Source organism: Rousettus aegyptiacus, unplaced genomic scaffold (assembly GCF_014176215.1).
Source record: "Rousettus aegyptiacus isolate mRouAeg1 unplaced genomic scaffold, mRouAeg1.p scaffold_m13_p_5, whole genome shotgun sequence".
Classification (NCBI taxonomy): Eukaryota; Metazoa; Chordata; class Mammalia; order Chiroptera; family Pteropodidae; genus Rousettus; species Rousettus aegyptiacus.
Genome location: NW_023416308.1, coordinates 76,071,997 through 76,092,864, shown reverse-complemented (window position 1 = coordinate 76,092,864; position 20,868 = coordinate 76,071,997). Strand labels below are relative to the sequence as shown.

Below are 20,868 nucleotides of genomic sequence, written 5' to 3'. Positions count from 1 at the left end.
TGCCACCAATTTCTCTGATTCCAGTGACTTTCTAGTCAATTCCGATTCCAAAGAGCAAGTCTTCTCCTCTGTTCTTGTTTTTTATACTCTTTGTCAATTCCTAAATAAGAAAATGAAAAAAGAGAAAAAGTTGAAGGAGAAAGAAGAGAAAGAGATCTGTTAGTATTTTAGCTGAAATTAAGTTACATTTATATAGTAATTTTGGTTAATCGACACTATGAATTTGTATCTTTCTACCTAACAACATGACATGTCTTTTCATTCCTTCAAATCGTGTTTTATATCTTTTAATAAAATTTTGTGGATTTCTCTTTGTAGGTTTTATACTTTTCTTGTTAAGTGTATTCTGAAGTATTTCTTAGTTTTGGTTGCTATAAATGTAATTCCCTCCCCCCAACCCAATTTTGTTTGTAGGTATTCACTCTAAGAGTAGAAAAGAGGTTGATATTTTTGCCTCAGACTTTTTTGGCACTGAGTGCTCCTGCTGAAAACAACAAGAAAAGGCACTGAAGAGCTGCCTTTCTAGTAGTTTTTACTAGTCTTATATGTTTACCTGTCATATAATCTTCACAGTAAAAGGAATTTTATTTCATTTTTCTTAAGTGTATAAAAGCTATTTTATTTTCTTATCTTAATGCTCTTGCTAAACTCAGGTGGAATAACCAAATAATTAATGGAAGGAGTTGCTAGTACCTTGGATATAATCAAGCAGTTCACTAAATCTTTTGAACCCCTTACCTGTCAGGCTCCGTGTCCATCCTTGTGTTAATTCTCATGACATCACATGAGGCAGGCATTGCTCTCCCCACTTACAGATGAGGGAAGGACACTCAGAGAGCTTAGGTAATTTTTCAAAGTCTCTTAGTGGGGATGGCAGGGGAAGTGAGGAGCCCAGGGCAGAGCTGCCACCTCCTCCCCTTCTCTCCACCACCCTGCACTGAATTCTGAAAGGAGTTTTAAGCTTTCCTAAGGAAACCAGATGCTGAGGCAGCAGAGGTAGCTGCTATGTGAGAATTTGCAGAGATAGCAAATGATGGCTTCGTCCCCTATTCATCTGTTCACTCATTCATTCATTCATTCATTCATTCTCTCTATGAACATTTGTGGTGCACTGAGTACCTATTCTGTGTCAGGCACTGCCCTGAACACTGGGTGACACAGGGATGATGGCGTCCAGTACCTACAGAATGGTCCTGGGCTCCAGGTGGGGCAGCAACTGGAAGCACTTTCCATGCAGAGGGAACGACATGAACAGAGAATAGGATAAGGCCTCTAGAGCCCAAGAAAGAGAGGTTTAGTAGAGAAAAAAAGGAGCTCGGGACAAAGTTGAGGGTCTCAGGGTATCTGATACAGGGCTGTTGTAACAGTCATATCCCCTCTTGACCCTCTCACTCATGGTCTGCCCAGTTGCTAGACACAGGCTTGGTTCTGAGCACAAATTTCTCAGTGTTCTCCATGACATACTATGGCCCAGCAGGACTTGGCAACAACACAGGGGCTCTGTGCAGCCTGGGTATCTTGGAGGGGCTTCCTCCCACCACAAATCTGCACTGTTGGCGAACTCAGGAGACACTGCAGAGTTCTATGCAGAAGTGCCTGGCAACGTGAAGCCAAGTCTCCCTCTCCCGGGTATCGACGGGAGATAGTTACGTGTGCCAAGACAGTGCATGAGTTAACAGTTCTCTTGGTTTTAGGCAGAATTTTTTAGTCAATAAAAATAAATATTTTCTGTACTAAGAGTCAAAGAACACACCCTTAGCAATTCGGTACCAGTTCTAGTAAAATTAAAGCTCTTGTCGGTTTTACCCTGCAATGAGAGAAGAGATACCCAAAGTGCCTGATGCCCCAAATATGTCTAACCCCATGATTTGGTTCATGTTATGCTTAATAGCAAACCACCTAGGAAAAGAAAACCCTCAATATTCAGATCAAGATAAGCCAGTCTCTTAAAACATGAGAAAGAACCTGTCTCTTGAAGCAGAAATCAAATACAGAAAAAATGCACGTGGAAAAAGCAAAAGCAAACTTAAAACTATATGGTCGACAAAAGATAGACTCAGAACTTTTATACAAAACTCCAGGGCATGTGTGAAGAGTCTAAGATCAAGTCTCTAGAGGAAGGTCCACTACAGATGAAAGACCTGACAGCTTCCCTTGGAAAAGAGAACATGGGTAATAACTGGGAAGCACCAAGTGAAGACAGTATTTATGGCCAGGCAAGAGGAAGAGTCAGGAGGAAACTGACTGATACTGAAAAGTCAAGTGTGCAATTAAACATCCGGGATGAAGAGAAAAAGCAGTTCTCTATTAACATTGGTAAAAAAACAAAAGCAAAAACAAAACAGAAAAGCCAACATGACAGAGCATCTTAAAAGTCACTAGGCTGAGCAAACCTTTACTGAAATAGGGCAGATCGAAATCTTCAGGGGAGAGGACATGAAGTGACTGAACGTTGTCAAGAGAGAAAAATGGAGTCTCAAGAAATTTTCAGTCTATAATTACTTGGAGCAAGAGGAAGAAAGTTCTGACTCAAATGACAAGATGAGCACATCAATGAGAAGCTGAAGACCTTCAGAGAGCAAGTCAAAGACCTCGAAGAAAAGCTGGAAAGCATCATTTGTTATTCTCAAAAACACAGTATTTCTTGAATTATAAGGACATGGTCATTAAACAAGAGTGTAGGAGGATGAAAGAAACCTCTTTATCTCAAGACAAGTGATTGCAGATGTGAGACAAAAACATGGAAACAGTGATTAAACTTAAGCTTCTAGAAATGGATCCTGATGCATCTAATGATCCAGATGGAACATTTTTCAAGGAGCATTTGTATCACCCTCCCCCCACCCCCGCCCCAATCTCTGGGCATGAGGTGTGTTTCTTCTGAGATAGGAGAGTCTCAATGCCCCTTCCTTCAGACTTTCTCCTTAGCTGCCAGGCTTTCCTCCTGCATTCCCAAATCCGGCATTTGCAATAGATTCAAATGGGGAGTTTATGGCAAGAAGATGTCTCCTTCCCCCCCATATTACGGTTCTCCAGAGAAAGAGAAGCAGTAAGCCATATATACAGATAGAGAGATTTATCTCAAGAAATTGGCTTATGCAGCTGTGGGGGCTGGCACTGAAACCTGTAGGGCAGGCCAGCAGGCTGGAAAATCTCAGGCAGGGCCTGAGATTATAGTTCACATACTATACAGTCTTCTTTCTTAGAGAAATTTAAGTTTTGCCCTTAAGGTCCTTCAACTAATTGAACGATTATCAAGAATAATCTCCTTTGCCTAAAGTCAACTGATTATAGAGGTTAACCACATCTACAAAATATCTTCATAGCATCATCTGGATTAGCGTTTAATTTAATAGCTATGTACTACAGCTCAGCCAGGTTGACACATAAAACTAACTCCTTCTGGTCCAGGAAGACTGGACAAATCCTTCTGAGATGGCTTTCCACAAAGAGGCTGTTGTCCTCTTTATCCTCCATCATGGGCTGGTTTTTTTCCTGGATACTCGCATCCAGGGAATGGAAGTATATTACCTTCTAGGTTCACTGAGTCTCCACATAGCCCTTTTACTCAAACTTCTGAAACACTGAAAAGACCTTACACCATTTCATTTATTTTTCTTCAAAATTATTTTTTAGTTATCTACAGTTTTGAGTTTAAAAAACGTTCTACAACTCAACAAGAAAAAAAAATCCAACTAAAAAAATACACAAAAGGTTAGAATAAATATTTTTCCAAACAAGATATACATCGCTAAAGGCACATGAAAAGATGCTCAACATCATTAGTCATTAGGGAAATGTAAATTCAAAACCACAATGAAAAGAATTTTCACCTACTAGGATTGCCGTAATCAAAAAGATAGGGACAAAGATTGTTAAGGATGTGAAAAAATTAGAACTCTCATAGGTTGCTGGTGAAAATGTAAAGAGGTGTGGCCACTTTGGATAATAGTTTTATGTTAAACATATAGTTACCATATAACCCAATGATATCATACCCAAGAGAAATGAAACATATGTCCACAGAAAAACTGTATGCAAATGTTCAAAGCAACATTATTCACAATAGCTAAAAAGTAGAAACTATTCAAATGTCCATTAACTGATGAATGAATAAATAAGATATGGTATATCCATACAATGGAATAGAACTCATCAATAAAAAGGAGTGAAGTGTCGATACATGCTACATAATGAACCTTGAAAATACGTTAAGTGAAAAACGCCAGTTAGTTCCTAAAGGCCACATAGTGCATGATTTCACTTACATGAAATGACCAGAGGAGTAAATCCATACAGATGAAGTAGATTTGTGGTTTCCAGGGGCTGGAAGGAAAGAGGATTGAAAATAACTGATAAAGGGTATAGAGTGTCATTTTGGGGTGATGAAAAGGTTCTGAAATTAGGTAGTAGCGATGGTCGCACAACTCTGTGAATATATTAGAACACTGAACCGTACACTTTAAAGGAGTGGATTTTTGAGTATGTAAATTATACCTCACTAAAATTATTTTGAACTTTACATAAGTGGTTTTACTTTTGCTCAAATTGCATCTTGACAGAAATTTCAGAATTTCCTAACAAAAATATAACATTAATTATTCTCATTATATATATGGTCTAGAAAATGTAACTAGTGAATTTTAATTTGATGAACCAGTCCACTATTTTTTAAACGATATATTATTATTTGTGAGCTGTTCATCCAACAGATACATTTGAATAGCAAAATATTTTTCTCTGTCAATAGGTCTATGTACCACAGTTACAAGAGAAACATGAAAGTTACTGTTGGCTTGTTGGTCTCAAAAAATTTTAGTTGATTAAACAAAGACAATCTCACAAAGCCAGAACTGCTGGAGCTGGGATTCCTGCTATACTGACAGCACTTCCCGCTCATCAATCCACATTCTACCCGTTTACACAGCTCTGGAAATTAAAAACAATCTCAACAGTAGTAATCAGGCTTCAGGAGTCTATGAACTCCCAGGAATTATATGTAAAATGTGATGCATGTGCTTGTTTTCTTTGGGAGAGTCTACACCCTTTTTCAGGGTCTCAAAGAGGGTCACTGACCAACGTTTTAGACACATGCCAGGTCGGGTTGCGCTTAGACTCTAGCAGCATCTGTTGTTTTAGTTTGCAGAGCAACCTTTCCCCCTTTTTCTTGTCAGCGCCCTCTCTATGGGAGGGTGTGTGTGTGTGTGGGGGGGGGTGTCTTTCCCCTGAATTTCGGACTGCTGCTGGAGAATCTTTTCTTTTCGTCCGCTTGCTAAATCCAGAGAATGTGATCTAGGAACTGTCTGCACCGTCTTCCTAGCCCACTCCTCTGTGATGAGGCCAAACAGCCCTTCACGGAAGACAGCAGGGAGAGTTGGAGAAAGGGGCAGGATCCAGATACCTTGAGGCCAGCTCCACCCTTCCTTTCCTCCCTTCTTCCCTCCCTCCATCGCTTTCTTCCGTCCTTCTGTGCTGCTACAGGGGTGGAAAATTTAGCCTGGAGAAGATAGGAGTGGGATATTCCAGGGATGGAAAGGCACAGGGGTGGAAAACAGCATGGTTCGAGAGACCTGGTTCTTGGGGCTGCACGCGGGGGATGAGCTCAGTGGCTAATAGGATCGGCCATAGAGAATCCTCCAGCAAGGCACGCATTGCACCAAGGGCTGAAGCGCCAGGGAGGTTCGAGGTCAGGATTACAGAAACCCAGGAGCGAGAGAGGAAAGCTTAAAGGGCCAGGCCGCGTAGCCAGGACTAGGGCAATGGCACTGTCCAGCTCAGCTGGAGAAAAAAATTTAGCCCCGCCCCCAGCCAAGGGAGAAGGACCAACCCGGTCCCCCTGCTCCGGGAATTTTAGCGACGAAAGGCCGAGACCACCCCCAAACCACGGGTGACTTGTTATCCACAGTGAACTGAAGGTCAGAGGCCAAGATCAGTTGGGAAAGTTGGGGAAGGGGCTGAAAAGAAAAGATGACTTTCTTTAGGATCTGTGTGCCCCATCTCCTCGCCTCCCCCTTCCAGCTCCCACTTGGTAGCACCTTCCTGATCCCCTTATCTCTAAGGCGCTCAGGGAAATGCCCCCTGCAGCAGCCTTCTGGGAAATGCTACCTTGGCCGCCCAGGAACCATGAGTCCTGCAGCCCCGGTAAGAAAGAAGTCCGTGGGACACGAGGAAGGGCCCAGGGCGGTGTGGGTGCCCTTTTCAAACAGGGGAAGGGAAAGGTTCTCTGAATAACATCCTGGATTTGCTTGTAGGTGGAGGTTTGTGGGGCTGAGCTATTTAAGGAAATGATCCTGGATGGGCAAGCCAAGGTGGTAGATACAGAAACAGCCTTCTTTCCCCAGTTAAGCCCATTCAATCAATTTTTGAGTGTCCTAGAGGTACCTTTCCAACCCACAAATCTGAACACCCAACTCCTCATCTTGAAATCCCCTCCCCGGGCTCCAGTCACTATGTCGTAAGTCCAAGCTCTAGAGCCTATCATCCAAGGCCTTTGTGTTATATCCTCGCTTTCCTGCAGCTTCATCACCTGCCGCTCTCCATGCCCTCCCTACCTTACTTCCTAAACACACTGAAACACTGGTCACTCTTCTGAACTTCCTGCTTCAGTGTGCATATGAGTCTCCTAGGTTTCCTACTCATCCGTCAAGACCTATTTCAGTCTCCCCTGGGAAGCCTTCCTGAACCTCTTGGGCAAAGTCAGACGCAAAGTCGGACTCTTCCTTCCCATTGTTAAATCACACCCTGTGCTCTAATTGTGTGTTTACGTTGTATCCTCCATCAGACTGGACGCTGGGGAAGGAAAAGGGAAGGGCCTTGTTGGATGCTTCTTTGCGCCCCCCACTGGCACTCTGGGCAGTGCCAGGCACAAACGGAGTATTGAGAAAACATGGCAAAACTAGGAGCCTGGCTTCTCCTTGCAACTTTACTTTTTTTCCAGAAAATTAGTTCAATATTCTTAGGAAAAAATTATTTCATGATAAAGGAGTGAACAAATGCCTTGTGATTAACAGCAAAATAAAATCGCAGGTGCGGCCTCTCACCTGTGCTCCGGGTCAGACTAGGGCTGCTGCTACCCAGGAGCAGGCTTCGTACTGCCGGGCTCCAGAGCTGCGCTGCAGACTACACGTCCCAGAAGGCCTCTTGACAGTACATCTTTCCAAGCCCCGCCCCCTCCCAGGGGGGCGAGGCAGGGCCGGAGGGCGGGGCCCAGCGGCTGTGAGTCCCGGGACGCAGTCTGGGGAGTGAAAAGCCCCAGGCGCTCTGGGGCGCACAGAGCGCAGGCGCAGCGGGTTGGGTGGCAGCAACATCAAGTAGCGGCCGTTTTGGCAGCAGCATCCCGCAACAGGTGTAGACAGGTGGGTGCATCACGGGGAGGCTGGAGAGGGAGTTTGCTTCTGGCTCTCCGGTGTTACCTGTATCAGGGCTTGAAGAGGGTGGAGAGAGGCAGGAGAAGCAGGGACAAGGCCGCGCCTTCAAGCCCAGGTGTGACAGCCCTTGCTACGCAGCAAGTGGGGGAGGGGCAGAGATAACTGCTCCCATGTCAGTTGCCCTCAGGAACAAAGGGAACCTGGATTCCAGTCCAAGCTCATCACATACATGGACAAGTCACTTGCTATCGCTTAGAGGGTCCATCTGCAAAATAGGAGTAAAAGATCCTACCCATCTAACAGTTAGAGTAGGGACAAGGTAAAGTAGTATGATATGTACGGTGGCTCGCAAACTTTGCTGCATATCGAATCACCTGGGGATCTTTAAAGACTATCAGTACTTGCCTCCTGCCCCCAGGCATTCTGATTTAACTGTTAATGGGGTATTATGACCTGCGTTTGGGGAGTTTTAAAAGCTCCTACTGGTGTAATGGTTAGAAGCCAATACTGCTGGGTGTGAATCCTGGCTCCCCTGCTTACTAATCGAGTGGGTCTGAGCAAGTGACAGGACTTCTCCAGGCCCCAGTTTTCTGAGAGTAACAAGGATTGTTGTGAGTCTTCAATGAGATAATAGATAAAAGCACTAAGTGTACCTGGCATAGTGCTCAATCTATCACAGCTGCTACTGAACCATTATTTTACACACTTTGTAAATGGCTCAGGTGGGGTTCAAATGCAAGGGGGTCTTTTCTTACGAAGGTCCCTCATTTATTGCCATGATTCTAATATTCTGTGCTACCAGTATTTTAGAATTCCAGGGATTCTAACATTTTACAAGTTGCTCCCTCCAGCCTCTACCTGCCTCGCAGACATACTTCTACAGATCTAGAAACAGAGGTCAGGAAGAAAGGGCTTGGCCAAGATTATGGAGATGACATTGGAATCCAGGCTCCTGATCCCCACCCCCATCCCAGCACATGGGTGGCTGCCCTGCTGATCCCACAGGACAGTGCTGCCATTATCTGCCTAGAGCAGAGAATGGGGAGGAGAAAGGCAGGTTTGCCTTGTTTACTAACACTCTCTTAAATGTTTCCTCAGTGGCTTCCCTGGGGAGGGTGGGGCTGGGGGCTTCTCTCTGGGGAGCTGCTCTGGAACTACTGATGCGGACTGTGTGTCCTGTGGCTCTTCTGACAGGTCCCGCCAGACTCCATCCTGGAAAGTCCTTTTCAAGAAATGGCCCTGGTGAGGGGTGGCTGGCTGTGGAGACAGAGTGAGTGACCCTGTGTCCAGCCCTTGTCTGTACTGTACCTTGTCCAGGGGCAAGAGTGAAGGAAGTAGCTACCACAGTGAACACTTCTCCCAAGAAACCAGACCCTTTTTATCCTCCCTTCCTTTGCCCATCTCTTTCCTGTGCCTGAAATGTCCTTCCCATTACTGATTGCTTGGTAAGTTTCTGCCATTCTTCAAGATCCAGCTCAGATGTCCCCTTTTCCTCTAGCCTCCACCCCAGCTCCTGCTGTAGCACCAAACTGGATTAGAGACTCCCTTCTCCATCCCCAGTGCCTCATCCATATCCTTGTTATAGCATCAATCTCCTTATAATATAACTGTTTTTACCTGTGTGTCTCACCACCCCCAACCCCATACAGGCCCCAGACTGGGAGCTCTTCAAGGGCAGGGACTGGGTTTGATCCTCTGTGCGTCCACAGCACCCAAGCCCAGGACTGGCCCCACAGAACAAAGCTCAACAAATTTAAAAAATGCCTCTCTGCTTTAAAATCCATAAGGCTCTAAGAAGCTCTCTTACGTCTTTGCTCTTTCTGTTAAGATTTCCAGTCGCAGAATGTGTGAATCTAGGGCTCAGCTTCTAGATCTACCTCTGAACAGAGTCATGATCTGAACAACAACTCTCCTGGGCTGGTAGTCCCTCACCCTCACCCCTACCCCCACCCCACACCATGACCTATTCTCAATTTATTCAGTTCAGCAAACGCTGAGCCCAGGTCAAGCTGCAGCCCCCAAGTCTGGTGGAAGACACAGACAGTACACAAATGACAGTCACATGAGTCAGAGATAAGAGCTAAGATGGAGACTCAGGGTAGGCAGAGGTCTTCACCCTTGAAGAGACTTGGGATTTGGCCTTGGAAGCCCCCAAGGAAATAATCAGATCATTCATTTACCATTCAACACATTTATAGAGGCCCTACGAGGTGTTAGCGAGGCAATGAGTGAGCAAGACAGAAAGAAGACCTGCCATCATTTCAGGGAATAGACAAAGAAGGATGGTTACAACACCAGGGGTCTGGGAGTGGGGGACTCTGGGAGCCCATCCAGGGCTCCTGCTCACAGTAGGCTATGCAATCAGCCTTCCTGGAGGGTTTGGATTTTCACACAGGCTCTATCCTCCGCCGCTGGAAGCGGAACTGGTTTGCCCTGTGGTTGGATGGGACCCTGGGCTACTACCACGATGAGACTGCACAGGACGAGGAGGACCGCGTGCTTATCCGCTTCAATGTTCGCAACATAAAGATCGGCCAAGAGTGCCAAGGTGAGAAGAAGCCCTTTCCTCTGGCCCTGTGACTATGAGCATGGCTCTCCCAGTATGTCTGTCTGTGAACACCCACATTGGAAGGCTCTTTGCAACTTTCAGAGGGCTTCCACAGACATTGCTTCTGGGCCTCTATCAACTCCAATTCATGTGGGTATGAATTAAGAAATCAGTTCTTTACTGAGTTCCTACCCTGTCCTGGGCCCAGGCCCTATGTGGGGTCACAGAGGTGAGTCAGATACATAGTTCCTGCCCTCCAGACATGCAGTTTCTACCCTCCAAGTGCTAGGAACTTGGTAAAGATGAAAGGAAGTAAGGAAGTGCAGAGAGGTTAAGTGACTCCCCCAGAGTCACATCAAATCTTCTCAATTGAGGCTCGGTTACAATTATAACAGGGTTACTGAGAGCTAGATGTACCTAACTAAGGGAGCAGGTGATGTGGAAGGGTTGAAAAGCTGTAAAGAGTAGAACAAGATCCCAAAGAAAGTGTGTGAGATCATAGGAGGTTGGTAAAGACCAATAAACAGGACCCAGAGAAGTCAGTTTCTTTTCTTGTTCCTGGTTTACTGGGAGTGCCTGGGGCTTGTGTCCTGTGCAGACCCCTTATCTGAGTCTCCCTTTAGATGTGCAGCCCCCAGAGGGCCGGAGCCGAGATGGACTGCTGACCGTGACCCTACGGGAGGGCTCCCGCCTGCATCTGTGTGCAGAGACCCAGGATGATGCCATGTGAGTCTCTCACAGGAGAGGATGGGATAGGATCTTTGGGAATGTGACCACACACGTCCTCTTCACTGGGCCTTCTGGTTCCTTGAGGTTAGGAAGAGAGGACAGGAGCCAGTCAGTTTGGCGGAGGCTGCCCAGAGTGGATTTGATGGCTCATGGTGATTGGTATGGTACTCAGTAAACTCTTCACATGGTCTGTGATGAACTCAGGCCTGTTGGGGGAGGAGTATGCACACCTGCCTCAGGTGTGTGGCCCATGATCATCCAGAGTTGAGTACTTATCAGCCTCACTTGGGGGTGACATAAAGGAACAGAGCCCTATGGCATTCTCGGTGGACCCTCCTTCTCACTCCTTTTGAGAAGATACCCTAGTGTGCAACCGATCTGAGGGGTAGACCTTGATCTGCCTAACAGAGGCATCCTGCCATGCAGTGAGGGCACCCCACTGTCAGATGCAAGTCTACACTGTGAGGCCGAGTGTGTCTTACTCAGGCACCAGCTGCTCGCTCACATTCTTTCCCTTCCTACTCTCTGGCGGAGACTCAGTTGGCTTTTGCGTTGTAGGACAGTGAAAGAGATGGGGTGTGTGAGAGTGGGGCAAGCTGAGCTCTGGGTAGACAAAGCACAGAGCCGTCTTGTCCACCCCAGCCAGGCGCCATGGCAACCAACAAAGGCCCAATTGTCCAGTGTCTACTGTGCCTTTTCAGGGCTCTGGGGTCAGAACTTTGGGGAACTGTTTGTAGATTTGGGATATGGACGGGGCCTTCAGCTAGAGAACCAGCCAAGGCATGTCAGAATCTGAAGGCTCCTAAGAGACACCCCCCAGCCCAGCTGTCTATTGTCTAGATGGGGAAACTGGACCTTTACAAGGTAAAGACTATGAACTAAGAATGAATTAGGAGGTCCTGGTTCAACTGAAGGCTCCAGCCATGGACTGAGGCAGGGGAGGGAGTCACCTTTGTATACTCGAGATCTCCCCCTTTGCAAGAGACTGGGGCTAGAGACTGGGTGGGAGAGGAATGTCTAAAGTGTAGGGGCCCATCCCTCTTCTCCCGAATTCCCTTCTCATGGTCTGTTGGGGTTTGCTTTGCAGAGCATGGAAGACGGCGCTGCTGGAGGCGAACTCCACCCCGGTGAGCCCCCATTCCCCCCCCCTTTCTCCTCCCCACCCCACCTGCCATGGAATCATGGGTGACGCAGACTCGGTCTCTGCCTGCCAGGAGTTCTCAGTTCCCATATATGTGAGTAAATAGACTTGTACAGACTTAGATACCCTGAGACTACAGTGGAAAAGGACAGAAGATAGCCCACTGGTGTTTGGAAAAGGGAGAGAGAAGCCTCCAAGAAGGCTTGTTGAAGGGAATGGCATATGAGCTGGGGGAAAGGAATGGTCTTTTATCGAGCAACTATTATGTGCCAGGTGTGGCGCAGGTGCAATTCTGGCTACTCACAATACTCCTGTGAGGCTGGGATTATTGTTCCCTCTTTGCAGATTATAAAACTGAGCTTCATTCATCACACAACAAATATTTACTGACTTCCTACTATGTGCCAGGCACTGTACCAAAGGCACAGAGGTGAACTAAAGAAATGTGGACCCTGCCCTCTGAGACTCAGCCTGGTGGGGAACCAGACATGAAGCAACTAATTACATAGTCGCAATGGTGGTAATGCTCTGACAGAGACGTGCAGTGTACATTCAGTGCCCAAACACCTTGGTGGCCTGATCCAGGTGGGAATTTAGACAAGGCTTAAAATGAGATCTGAAGGATAAACAAATAGACTGGGTAAAAGGGATGGGTGAATGGAACAGCTTTCTGGGACGAGGGAACTGCATGTGCAAAGGCCCTGAGAAAGGTAAAGACTTTGGCAAGTTGAGGAACAGGAGGAAGGCTAGGGTGGCTGGAGCTCAGGGAGTAATAGGGCAGTGAGGAAGGAAGTCGGCAGGGCCAGGCATTATGGGCTGTGTTAAAGATGTCCGTTCCTGCTAAGAAAACTGGGAAGTCATTGAAAGTTTTTAAGCATAGAGATGGCATGAACAGATCAGACCAGATGTGTATTTTTAAAAAGATAGTCTGGCTTGTAGGAAAGGAATGGATTCCAAAGGGTAAATGTAGATGCCCAGAGACCAGTTAGAAGGCTGGGACAGTGTCCAGGTGACTGACTGGAGATCTGGATTAAGGGATCGCTGGTAGAGACAAGCTGATGAGGATAAGATATATTTAGGAGATAGAGTCAACGGATTTCGTGCTTGCTCTTTCTATCTGTGGTACAGGGGAGCCCTTTTCATCTAGAGAGAAAGTCCTCTGGGAAGTCGCAGGGAGGACTGCGATGCATCTAGAAACCCCCTTGGGCATCTACTTGCTGAGGGCTGTGCATGGTGCTGAGCACCTGGCATCGGTTATAGCATGTGATCTTCCAACAACCCTTGTAGAGGTTGATGTTTTTAGTCCCATTTTACAGATAGAAGCTGAGGTTCAGAAAAGAAGTAAGTTGTCCAAAGTTTCATAGTCTTAAGTCAGTGGGAGAGCCTGTATTAGAACCGAGGTCAGTGTGAGATTTTGAAGGGAGGGCATTATCTGCAGAAGGAACTGTATGAGCAGAGGCAAGGACATGACACATGCATGTCTGTGTGCACATGTGTGTGTCTAAGGGCTAGGAGTCTGGTCTGGCTAGAGGATAATGCATGGAGGGAAAGAAATGGGAGATATAACCTCTGAGGAGCCATGTCATATAGGGCCTTGAAGTCCAATTGAAAGAACAACTTTATCCCAAGGGTTATGGGGAAGAGTAAAGGGCATTAAGCAGGAGGGCTGTGGTTAGACTTTGGAGAGCAGACAGACTCAGGCTTCTGAGTGGAAGCTGGATGAGAGGAACTTGGGAGTGAGGAAGTGGCGAGGGATAGTCAGCAGGGTAGAGAGACTTCTATTTGGGCTAACCTGGCTCTGACCTCCAAATCCCCTTTATACAGGGCAAATCAGTCCCACCCAAGAGAGGTAGAAGGAAGGAGGTGAGGGCTGACCGTTCTGTACTCTGTGACTCTATGAAGCTGCCTTGTCCCTTCCCTGCCTGTCTACCTTCTGGCTGCTCTGCTTACCACATCTCTCTGCTCTGACCCACCACTCCACCTCCCCCTGCTCCACACATACACACGCATGCACGCGCACACACACACACTCTGGACCCAGGGCTTGCTTGAGCGGGGTGTGTTTGTGCCTCTGTCTGTCTGTCTCTGAGTGTCCATACCTGTGTGTGAATGTCTCTCTATCCTGTGCCTACTAGGCATGACCTGTACTTTGTCCTTCCACATCCTTCAGGTTTTTACCCCACTAAGGAAGAAGCCTCTAGGAGGAGCCCCTGACCCAAGCTGGTCCAGGGAACACAGGGCTGGGGCTCAGCCAGGAGCAAAGCTTGTGGGGGTCAGTGAAAGGGGCAGGTGGGTGGGAGGGAAGATCAGAGCTATTCTGTCTTCTCTGGAGGCTGGGAGCCTCAGCAGCCTGAAACAGGTAAAAATGGTCTAATTCTGGAGAGACACTACTAACACTGGGTAACTTTAGCAAAGTCAACCCCGCCCCCTGCCCCGGTAAGCCTCACCCCATTATCATGGGCTGAGGAGGACGAGGACAGTCCCATCCCCTGCCCAGCTGGCAGAGGACTCCAGTAGGCCTGTTAAGAGCTCTGAGTCTCTCCAGACGTAGAGGGCCTCTGACACCTTCCTCCCTCCCCCTCTTGGGTTTCTGTGGCTTGAGCAGGCCCCAGCCGGAGCCACCATCCCTCCCAGGAGCCGCCGGGTTTGCCCCAAGGTCAGGTGTGTGACCAGCTCGTGGAGCCCCTGTAAGGTTGAGAGGCGGATCTGGGTAAGTGCTGGCTCAGCCCTCCCTGCCTCCATTCTGGCTACCAGGATGTGCCTCTAAGACTGGGCCTAGTCACATCCCTTCCCTGCTCACAAATATTCCATGGCTCCCCATCACCCATGGGATACCAACCAGTCCTACTTTCAAGGCCTCTGGGGATCTGGCGTCAGCCAGTCTCGCCTATCATCGGCCTCTCATCCCCTGAGCTCCAACTGTTCTGCTGTACCCTCTGTCTTAGCTGCTCTAGACCTTTTCACTCCTCCCAGCATTTGTACATGCCATTCTCTCTGCTGCAAAGACGCTTAGTTTCTGTATTCACCTGACAAACTGATGCTTACCCTCTAAGACCCACCTCAAAGGCTGCTACTTCCTTAGGGGAGACTTCCCAGACCTCCAGGCATTGTCACATCCTCCCACAACCCACTGCACTAATACTTCGTACTGTCTTCTTTCTGCCTGGTTTCAAATCTACTTATTTCTGTCTCTATTCTCCCATGACTCCTGGAACTTCCTCCAAGGCAAGGACCAGGTCTGATCAGCTCTGTCCCTTTGGGGCCTGGCACAGTGCTGGGTATACAGCAGGAGATCAATGAGTACTTAGTGATGGGGACAGTCTCTTTTGACCCTTCTTATTCCTGGTGCATGAGGGTCAGGTACAAGTAGGCCTCAGGCAATGTTCACTGAATGAACAAATTAGTGAACGAATAAAGGAAGGAGTGAAAAACTTCTGTTATGACATTACTAGTGCATATTATCATTTAGTCCCGGTCTGATTACCTGCCTCCCTCCCTGCCCCAATGTTTCTGGAAAGCAGGATTTGAGGATGAATCCTCTCTGTCCCCAGTGCCCAGCCCGGCACGGGGTGGGCGCACTGCAGGGCTTGCCTTAGAGTACCTGTGCTCTTATGACCAACTGTGTGCTCCGTTTCTAGCACAGTGGTGCTCAGTGTGGCTGTGCATTAGAATTGCTTAAGGACCTAAAAACAAACAAACAAAAAAATACAAATGTTCAGATCCTACCTCTGGATGCTTTACTCTTATAGGTCTGGGATGGGGCCTTGGAAATCTGTGGTTTAAAATTTTTCTCTTGCTAATTCTGATGTGCAAGAACCACCAAACCCAGAAATGCTAGGATCACCCAGTTTCTTAGATGTAGCTCTGCTGGATTCTCACTAGGCCTTGGGAATAGGCAGTGTAGGAAAGACCACTCCTACTTACAAATGATAAAACTGAAACTCTGAGAGGTCATAACTTGACCAGGGTCACTTAATTCATCAGTGGCAGGGAATCCCAGCCCAGCAGTCTGAGACATCCCCCATATCCGAAATAGTTTGTTTAAAGTTGGGATTCCTAAAAACAGGACTTAAAAGACTACAAATCTTTTAAATCTTGTAATAAATACATAACAGCTTTTCTGAGGAAACGGATCTATTTGCATGTGACCTCCTGATTGCATGACCCTGTCTGCACTCTCGAAAGGGGCTGGGCCCATGGAGAGGGAGAGGATCAGGGATCAAGGCCTTTAGTTCTGTCCGTGAGGTCTCTAGGGGATACCCTTCCCCGTTGCCAGGTGACCCACATGACTTTACCTTTGGGCCTCTCAGGCCTGGAGGGTAGAAACAGGTGTGTCTCACAGGGATATGAGGTGGTGTTTTCCATTCTCTCCGGAGCCTGACAGGGACACTGGCTCACTGTGCAGCTGCAGAGCAGCATAGTCTCTGGGTCTCAACTTCTCTACCAGTAAAATTTTGGATCTGAGTGCTTAGATCTCCCTACTCCCTTCTAGGTTTAGAGTGCAGATCCTGGCCACCCACCAGAAACACTATCAGATCACCCTTGGGGAAGAAACACAGTGAGGGAAGTCACTTGAGACTGAACATTGTTTGTCTGAGCCTCCATTACTCTGGGACTGGTCATTGTCTCTAACTTGACATTGGATTTAGAGTTGGATGACTTCACTTCCAGTCTGGCCCTGTATTTGATTCACCTGTGATAAATTCAATACATTAAGCACTTCCCATGTTCCATTCAGGCCTGATTAGACCCAGTCCCTGCCCTTAGTGTTGGTGATGGGGGTATCTCCAAGTCTGATGAGAGAGATACTCATGGGGACACAAACAATGACACTACAGAGTGATTGGTGCTGTGCTGTGCTGAGGGAAGTCTAAGGGCAATGGGTGCCCAGATGGGACCCCAACAGAACCTGAGGTTCAGGAAGAGTGATACTTGAGTTGAATTTGAAAGACAAGTGCTTGAATAAAAAAAAAAAGGTGAGAAAGGCATCCTCATCAAATGGCATGGAGATTTGAAATGACGAGGTGTGTTTGGAGAACTTCCCTTTACAGCCAAACTTTTTGAAAGAGATGTCATAACATGTTGGTTACATCCCTTACCTCTCAACCATTTTCAACCGCCCCCAGTCTGGCTTCTTCCTCCAATTGCTCCTCTGAAGAGTGTTTTTTCAAGGTCACCCATAGCTTCCAAATCACCAAAATCAATACCTCGTTCTCTTGGCACTGGCCAAGAGGATGGACAGAAGAGCATATTTAGAAGATAAAATCATGAGACCTGGTTACTGTGATGTACAAAACGAATGTGTGAAGACAAGAGTGCCAACCTGATATCTTGGTCTGAGTGCATGATGGTGGAATTTAGAGAAAAGCATTTACAGAAGATCAGGTTTTGGGAAATGGAAGGATAATGAAATCACTCTGAGATGGGGGGTATTTAAGACACCTGTGCTTTTAAGGAGAGTTGGACCATTCAGGTGTGAAACCCACTATGAGAGAGAGATGGAGTGGAAGGGAGCTAAAAAGGAGCCAGGAGAGAAGGGGATTCTAACCCCTCTCTAGTTCTGCTCCTCTGTGGGTAAAATGAGGAGCTTGGATTAGGAGCTTTCATTTATTGGTTCTTGTTATTCACTAGGCCCAGCTTGTGACACAAATGAATCAGAGTCCCTGCCTATAGGTAGCTTGCATTTGGGGTGCAGGTAGAAAAGGCCAAGTGGAAGGATAGGAACAAGAGGCACAAGCATACCCCAATGAGAACTCAGGAAGAAAGATTCTTTCTGAGTTCAGAAGGGCTTCCTGGAGTAGGTAGCTTTCGAGTTAGGCTTTGAGGGGTTGATAAAAATCTAATGGGGGAATGAAAGAGGCAGGGAGTGCATTCTTCCCTCCCAGAGAGAACACTGACCGTTCTTCTTTGAGCCTCCATCCCCAGCTTTGTGGTAATGTGGAGATGATAAAGCTTGCGTAAGGAAGAGGAGGTAACATGTGAACACTTCCCGTAGGACCTGGTACATGGTAGATGCTCGATAATGCTTTAATTTTTTCCCTTTCTTACCCTACCTTTCCCTTCCTTCCTATCCAACCCATTTTCATTTCCTGGGCCTGGGACTTGGTCAGGTCTCTATCTCCATGACTAGAAGAGTAGAGAAATCTATTGGGTTTCTTCAAGTGGAACCATTGGAGAGGTGCTAGCAAATATTAGACTACCTATGATGGGAAGGGAAGTTGGGAGCCATGGAGAGTTTTTGATCAGGAGAGTGCTAGGTAGGAGGCCAGGGCAGGAAAATGGCATCACTGGGAGCTGGGTATAAGGGCTGAAGCTTTAGAGGACAAGGACCATGGACCTTGTGGAGAGGCAGGGCCTTTCTTAAGGAGCTTGCTGTTCCCTGGGGACCCATTTCTAAACTCGGGGTGGCGTCTCCGTGGGCCCAGAGTGGCTTGAGGTGGATGTGTGGTGGGTAGGGGATCAAACCCGGGCCAGGGACTTCCAGGGCAGCTAACCCAGCAGGGCTTCCCAGGTGCGTGTCTACAGCCCATACCAGGACTTCTATGAGGTGGTGTCACCCAACGCACACGAGGCCACATATGTCCGCAGCTACTACGGACCACCCTATGCAGGTAAATCTTGGGCCCATACCACCCTTTCCAGATCCAGCACCAGGCCCCATTCTTTTAGAGACCAAGGATTTTCCCACCAGGACCCTCTCCACAAGGCTCTCCCCATGACTCACTAGCTCTTGCACCAGAGCCCCTCCCCATTCCAGAGCTGACCTCACCTCTCAGGATGGCTGGCCCCTTTTCTCAGGCTACTCATTAATGCCAGTTCCTGAGCGGGTAGCGACCCCTGGTGGCTAATGCAGGAATGGGCGCCTCCTCTGGGTTCCAGGTGTGGCATGGAGGTTCTTAAGAGATCCTGGGGTTTTCTAGCCTTTCCACTGTAGTGCAAGGTCCTGGAACATCCGTAGCAGATTCAACGCCTGGAGGCCGTGGGGACAAAAAGCACGTCCTTACCGTGTTAAGGCCTCCGTTTCTCCGATTTGGGAACAGGAATGTGGGCTCAGGGCCTCACCTTGGTTTGAGTTGAAATCAAGCAGGAGGGGAAGGAAGATAGCTCTGCTTCCTCCTCTCAAGTCCCCGGCTCTCTCTGCAGGCCCCGGCGTGACGCATGTGATAGTGCGAGAAGATCCTTGCTACAGCGCGGGCGCCCCGCTGGCCATGGGCATGCTCGCGGGGGCCGCCACTGGTGCAGCGCTTGGCTCGCTCATGTGGTCGCCCTGCTGGTTCTGAGCCCTGAGACTTGGCGCGTGTACCCTGTGCATAGAACAGACCCCTTTTCCTCCTTGACCGCTACCCTCCAACATTCAAGCCCTACCCAACTTTTGCACCTTCCTCTCCATTAGCTCCTTCTGAGTTTGGATTATATCTCGAACCCTCACCCCCAACATCATAAGCTATCATCCCAGGAGCAAACGCAGCTCAAAATCCCTGTATATACAGTCAGAGACAGCCCAGGTGTCCGTCATAGACATATATAGATATGTTTCCTTCAAACACATCAGGACACAGAACACACAACTCATGTGGCTTCAAGTTCTCAAGGTGCTGGAGTCACATGATTTAGGTTCTTCCCTTAGGTAGCTGGCTCCAGGCATGGTGGGGAAAAGTAAACTCTTGACAAGGCGGAGTTATCAATCCTTTGGCAGTTTAAGGACTGAGTGATAAAGGTAGGTCAGGAGTAAGGTTGCTGGCCAGAGTGCAGAGCCCTAAACATCATGATATGTCCAAGGAATTAAAGGGGAGTTCACTTGGGCTGGGGTGGAGGCAGGGGTCAGATCGTGGTGCCCCTCTAGGCCAAGAAGCTTGCTGGATAAGAGGGAGATGAGTTTTTTTTTGGAGGGCAGTTTCATGATTGCATGTATAATGAATATTTTGCTGTTTTGTTAATACTGACCCAGACTCAAAACATTCTGAGTTTAGCCCATTCTTCCCACTACCAGCCTATTGATCCCCTATTCCTTCAGTGGTCAGAAATCACCTATTTCCTATGTCAGGGTGCCTGGGGCAGCAACTGAGCTGAACCTGGGTGCCCCTCAATTAGGGGGGATGAGATGTTAGGATGATGCCTCCACCTGGAAATTGCTCCCCATAAGCTGCGTACTCTGTCCATAGCTGTGGCCATCACCATGTCAGGCTGTCTTCTTCACCCTGGGGGAGATGAGTTTTTACTTCTGGGGCCCAATCTACCTTTGTCTGCACCTGAGAGGCCCCACATATGCCTCCCTGCAGGCCAAACAGTCTCTCCATTTGGCCCCCTTTCAGTCTCCTCTCCCATACTGTCCCAGTCACCATAGAAATGCAAACAACCCTGCCAGAATAGCCTGCTAAAAGTTCCCCTGTAGATAAGGGCTCCAGTGGCCCTGTCGCAGAGACTAATAAAGGTGTGGTTGGCTTTAGTCCTGGCTCTGGCTCTGTTTGTTCTCCCTGGTCCCTGGTACATCTCCATGACTCAGCTCCTTCTAGTGCCTTTCCTGGTATAGAGAGAGAAGTGTGGATTCTGAGGTCAAATAAACTGGTGACAGCATGTGAGCTGAGCAATTGGGATCTTGCTTTTCCCACCCATAAGATAGGCTGAAGTTGGCCCTCCCCAAGGGCTTGCGAGAGAGGCTGTATCAGGGTCTCTGTCATCTGAACTAAGGGTGACCTGTACCCTACCTGCTGAGAGTTGTGTGGTGTTGGGGTCTTTTCCAGTAGGTTTCCATATTTCTAGAGGTAAGTCAGTGAGTTGGTTTCAGAGATCAGGCGGCCAGGGAAAGGAACATACCATTTTGCATGAGGTCTTTTGAGGTTCCAAGTGACAGAAACCCCCTGCTCAAACTAATTCAAGCTAAAGGGAAAACATTGGGCCATATAACTGAAAAGTCTAGAAACTATTTGGTCCAGGACTCAAACAGTGTCACTTAAGACTGCTTTGTTTCCAACTTTAAAGCTACTGCTCTGGTTCATTCAGGGCTGCAGTGATAATGCAGCAGCTCCAGACTCTTGGGTTCATGTCAAGCCAAGAGAGTTTCTCTCCCTCTAATGATGTGAATA

General features: G+C 47.7%; 1 protein-coding gene across 3 annotated transcripts; it reads left to right on the top strand.

Moving 5' to 3' along the window:
* Nucleotides 1-7,229: 7,229 nt before the first annotated feature.
* Nucleotides 7,230-20,231, top strand: PLEKHB1 (pleckstrin homology domain containing B1). 3 transcript variants are annotated; one of them, XM_016161414.2, is made up of 8 exons: nt 7,230-7,355; nt 8,562-8,637; nt 9,763-9,915; nt 10,539-10,641; nt 11,732-11,771; nt 14,391-14,495; nt 18,297-18,396; nt 18,929-20,231. In XM_016161414.2, exons 2-8 carry the CDS (start codon nt 8,601-8,603, stop codon nt 19,063-19,065), a joined length of 675 nt encoding a protein of 224 aa, XP_016016900.2. In that variant the 5' UTR covers nt 7,230-7,355; nt 8,562-8,600; the 3' UTR covers nt 19,066-20,231. The 3 variants fall into 3 exon arrangements, with proteins under 3 accessions (XP_016016900.2, XP_016016899.2, XP_016016902.1); XM_016161413.2 differs by lacking the exon at nt 7,230-7,355 and adding an exon at nt 8,214-8,420; XM_016161416.2 differs by lacking the exons at nt 7,230-7,355; nt 14,391-14,495 and adding an exon at nt 8,227-8,420.
* Nucleotides 20,232-20,868: the final 637 nt, after the last annotated feature.

Bases quoted from the DNA above. Each gene is read 5' to 3' on its own strand.
- PLEKHB1 (XM_016161413.2), top strand. The intron at 9,916-10,538 runs GTGAGAAGAAGC...GTCTCCCTTTAG, and splicing joins GATCGGCCAAGAGTGCCAAG to ATGTGCAGCCCCCAGAGGGC. The intron at 14,496-18,296 runs GTAAGTGCTGGC...AGGGCTTCCCAG, and splicing joins AGGTTGAGAGGCGGATCTGG to GTGCGTGTCTACAGCCCATA.